This window comes from Acanthisitta chloris, unplaced genomic scaffold, assembly GCF_000695815.1.
Source record: "Acanthisitta chloris isolate BGI_N310 unplaced genomic scaffold, ASM69581v1 scaffold8061, whole genome shotgun sequence".
In the NCBI taxonomy this organism is placed as follows: domain Eukaryota; kingdom Metazoa; phylum Chordata; class Aves; order Passeriformes; family Acanthisittidae; genus Acanthisitta; species Acanthisitta chloris.
The window spans coordinates 11,700-16,669 of NW_008654301.1; the positions used below are offsets into that span (position 1 = coordinate 11,700).

General features: G+C 41.6%; 1 protein-coding gene across 1 annotated transcript in view; it reads left to right on the forward strand.

Moving 5' to 3' along the window:
• Positions 1 to 4,569, forward strand: part of LOC103810535 (chromosome unknown open reading frame, human C2orf71) — an 8,190-nt gene extending 3,621 nt beyond the window's left edge. The window contains 3 exon segments of the mRNA XM_009083440.1: position 1; positions 4 to 139; positions 4,440 to 4,569. The exon segment at position 1 is cut by the window's left edge and continues 3,621 nt beyond it. Coding sequence (XP_009081688.1) covers position 1; positions 4 to 139; positions 4,440 to 4,569 — 267 coding nt within the window.
• Positions 4,570 to 4,970: the final 401 nt, after the last annotated feature.

The following is a 4,970-nucleotide window of genomic DNA, read 5'->3' on the forward strand; positions in this document are numbered from 1 at the left end:
GGAGCAGAAAGCTGTCCCTGAGCACCTCTAATCCTCAGCCATCTGTAAGGAGAAGTTTCTCTGATCGCCGACCAGGGGTCCAGTTTCCTCCTTCGGGTCCCGTAACAGCTGGCAGTGAACCAGCACTTAACCAAGCAAGGTAAGAAACTTGTCACTTTAGGCTTAAAAACAGAGGTATAACTCTGTTGGCTTTCTGAACCCTGATGGGAATTTAATGTCACTGAGAGATCTCCCAGAAAAGTGCCCTTTCATGTGTAGAAGAAATGGCTGGGGAAATATAGCACTGCAGTTGGACTAGATGATCGTTGTCAGTCCCTTCCAACTGAAGTATTCTATTTTCTTGCCTCAGATCTCAGTACACTATCAGTCTGAATAAAGGGAAGAATTAACTTCCCACAGCTTCCTCAAGCTTTACACTTACACATATGCTCTGACAGGCACCCCAGGGAAGAATTCAATGTTGGTTTCATGGCACAGAATTCCCCTTATTTGTGTGGGGGTTAAGGACATCCACATGCAATTCTTACAAGTTCTGAAGTAACCCTCATGTTATAAACATAAATATTCATGAGAAGATAGGCTTGGACCAAGGGGACGGCTATTTTTCTGTCATCAGCCCCTAATCCAGTAAACTGTTCATCAGAAACCTGTATGAGAATGTTTCAAATCAGCTGGCAAGAATGATGGACAGATAATATGTAGGCAAGGATCTGTGTGGATGTAATTATAGCTTGAAATTTTGAGCTTCTTGTGCATGCTTTCAGATCTAGATGCTGATTTCAAGTCTGATGGGTCCACAGCCCAAGCCCAGTTTTCAAAGTGGAAAAATGTCCCATGGCTACTGGAGATTCATTGCTCTGAAAAAGTCAGTTTAAAGTAATTCAATCATCATTCCATGCTTGCAACAATTGGTGGCCTTTTATTAAGAAAAGAAAACCTGGACTTAGCTTTACATTTTGTCAACCACCTGAAAAAAAAAAGTCATTAAACCAGGCAGGAAACAGAAATGCGTATTTGGGAATACTCGACAATCAGCGTAACAGCCTGGAAGTAGTGTTGTTATTCTAGTTTCTTAGCATCTTAGGATGTTTAAGTCAATTAAGCCTTAAGCTTCTCAGGTAACCTTTCCTCACATGAGCAGGATTTTTGCTCTTGCCACAGAAGAGCTGAAATCACATGAATCATTCCCTTGATCAGGGATTGCAAGATGAACCCTAATGGGATAAAATTGGACTTGTGGGTGCACAAGAACTCAGTGTGTTGTGAGCACAGGGACAGTCATGGACACTGAAGTTGGATGTCCAGGCATTCCCTCCCCAAAGACAGAATAAGGATCAAATTTCCCACACTGACAGTAATGTGCTGAACAAAACATGCAAAAGACACTGAGAAATGCAAACCATTTTTAATTCCCAGTTCTAATACTGCATTGTAGTCTGACATTTGAATATTTACTAAAATTCCTGTACAGTGTTGCTGGGTTTTCTATTGTTGTACATACCATGTAAGTCAGCTTTTTCTACTCCAGTGCCTGCCAGCAGAAACAAATGTTTTCAGAAGAGGCTTTATGTCAGACCTTGCAAGACAAAAGCCTTGGCAGTTTTATGAATCCATTTTAAAACCAGTCTATTATAAATTGTTAGCTAATTTATGCTTCAATGGGGTGTATTATCTTTCTATCATAGTCTGTCAGAGTATAGAGAGTAATATAAGAAAAACCCACTGTAAATAAAATCATCCCTTTCATGAAAAAAATTATATATCCTAGTGTTATGACATACTAGCATTTTGGAAGAATGAAATATATGCTGAGCCAAATTCAGCTTATCATTTATACCACCGAACATCAACCGAAGTCCTACTGAGTTAGTCCAAATTTATATCAACATAAGCAAAAGGGAAATTTAGGCCATTAATTACCACATGCACTGATTTAAGATGCACTCTGAAAGTGTGTGCTTTCTTACACATAAAATAAACTGCCTTGAATAAACTTTTTACAGACCTTGCATTGAATGGCCTAACATGAATATCACAGTAAACATGCCAATGGGTAGAGAAAGACCACATTAGGAATGAGCATGTGGCAAAAGCTCTGAGACCTCCTAACATCACTGCTGGTCCTCTCCACCAGCTGAGAACCAGAGTGGTTGCCACAGCTGTGAGCACCACATCCCCATGCACAGATGCTGAGCCCTGCTTTTTTAGCAGGTACTGGAATAGACAAACCACCAAACTCTGATCCATCTTTCTCCTCCAAGTTCATTATACGGCCAGGACTTTCTTCACTTTGTAATCCATCCAGCTGACAGAGGGAAATTTCAAAATGTCTAAACCTAAACCTCCTCATACTAACAATGTTTGCACCTGGTCTTGGATTCACAAGCCATTCCCACCCAGCTGTCTGTCTTCTTTCCTTCATTCCTTCCCTTACTCTGCCTATCCTTTTCAAATACAACAATGCCTTTTTTTGTTCAGGGGGTGGGGGGGTTCTGTGTTATTAACAGCTCCATTAGCTAAAGGAGGGGAGACAGAGTCATAGAATCATGCAATCAACCAGGTTGGAAGAGACCTCAAGGGTCATCGAGTCCAACCCTACTATCATTACTAGACCACATCCAGTCTCAGCTTAAAAACCTGCAAGGATGGTGAATCCACCACCTCCCTGGGCAGCACATTCCAATGCCTGATTACTCTCTCTGTAAAAAATCTCTTCCTAATATCCAACCTTAACCTCCCCTGGCAGAGCTTGAGTCTGTGCCCTCTTGTCCTATCAAAACTTCAACAGCATCAATCTTTTCTACATAAAACATTTGAAAATCAGAGTCAGCCGCTTTCTCCCATGCTCACAAACTCAGAGATATATCCCTCCACCATTCCCATACCAAATTAAAGAGCATCCGTTTGCTGAGAAGTAAGTTTCCAAAGATAATCTGGCAGGAACTTGTACAAGCAACAAGAGGCAGCTGAGTCCCCTCTCCCACACACCCCATTTTAGCAGAAACACCAAAAAAAAAAAAAAAAAAAGAGGCAACTTTCGTCTCATTTTGCCAGCTGGCATTAAATATCAGCATTGTGCACAGATTTGTGTGCCTCCTGCACGCTCACTGCTGTCCTAGAAAGCAAAACTCACTCTTTTTCCAAGCATATCTTCTTGTCCATTCCATGCTCTAAGGAATAGCAGGACTTAAAACACAGCTAGGCCTAGCCAGGGCTGGAGCTAGAGCTTTTGGGCTTAGTCTTAGGGTGCCTGACAAGAGTTTCAGTTTCAGGTTTCAGTTCTCAAGTCAGTACAACTGGTTCCCATTTGGACAGCCTACAGATGGATAGACTGGGCTAAACCTGGTTATTTGACAGCAATCAGCAATTCTTGGCATCTTAGTAAAGTGTAACAGGTACAATTTCTCTGTTCATAAAAATTCTGTTAATCTGTAATATGATTTCTGTGTATGCATTTAAACAAAACAGTATTTCATAGAGACTGCTCCTTTCCCAAGAGGTAGAGCAGAGAGAGTGAAAATTAAATGCTATTGCTTTAGAATATTGTTCAATGAGGGCTTGAGAATGGATTGGGTTGACTGAATCAGGCTCAAAGCAAGTAGCGCAAGTGAGACCTTCTGCATTTGGAGGATGTTTGAATCTGGATTAGTTTCATGACTGGACACGTATCACAAGTTTTTTTGTTCAGCAGTTCAAATCGTTGAAGTCCTAGAAGTCAAAATAGGAAAAGAACAGCTTGTTTGTACTTGTAGCTAATTCAGTTTAGCAGTTTATATACTTAAAATACAGTAATGAGTCCCAGATAGCTCTGAAATATTTCCCCATGTTGAGCTTAAACCACTTTAATTAGCTACAGCAACACAGAGCACATGGCATGAGATACTCATGGTTAGCTCCACTGCTATAATCAGTCTTGCTACATAAAGTCTCTGTATGCCTAGAGTGCCAGTGCGACCTCAAGAACATCATTTACACTTTCTGTGTCTCAGTTCTCTCCTGTCAGTGGCAGATTTACACTACTCAAATTCCCCTCCCACAGCCATGCTGGCATGCACAGCAATCACTGTGACCATGCTAAGCAGATGCTCATCAGACATAAGACTTTTCCTTTCCTCTAGCAGTCTGGAACAAGACTGTTCACTCAAATCTGTCCCTATCTGCAAGTGTATCCTCACAGACTCACACTGATCCCCTGTTAAATGTACAAAATGTTTGCTTCCCAAGAGAGGCTTACCGAAGGGGCAATACATACAGTGCATTTGGCATGACAAGAATAGTATCTGGATGGTGCACATAAAGAGCATGTATTCAGGAAGAGACAGGGAATTGCATGGTATCATGCAGCATTTGTGCTTCGTGGGTTAACATGGTCTAATCAGCGCTGGTTTAAAAAGTCATGATTCATTAGCCTCTTAACTTAAGCATCTTTCCTTCTGCAGCTTGGAGGAGAGCCCTAGAAAAGCAGGTGACTCTTGGAACAGCTACTGTGGTCCTGAAATCAAGGATTCCAACAGATCTGCTTCCCACCCTGAGCTCTACATCGTGGGCCAGGGGCTGCAGAGGGACTGACAGCAGAAGCTCCCCTAAAGGCAGTGCTACAAGCAAGGCCAGAGGCCCCAGAGGGAGGAAGAACCATACCCAAGTCTCCAAAATGTGGCTTCATCCTCTCTTGCAAGGAAAAGATATGATAGAATTGCATCGAAAAACCCAAACTGGCCCCCAGTCTAAAAAAAATACCAGCCAGCTGCTTCTCCTTTCATTGTATGTTTTAACTCAACGATCTACGTGGAGCAAAAGAAAACACACTGTAGCTGGGTGAGTCTGAGGCAAATTTGGTTGATAAAAACAGGACCTGTAGCAAGGTCCTTTTTTTCAGTGTTTAGATAAAGGAGTTCAAAAACTATCACAAATTATCATTAGTTGACATGTTATTTATTCAGGAGGCATCACGGTTTGTGTAAAAAGTGAAT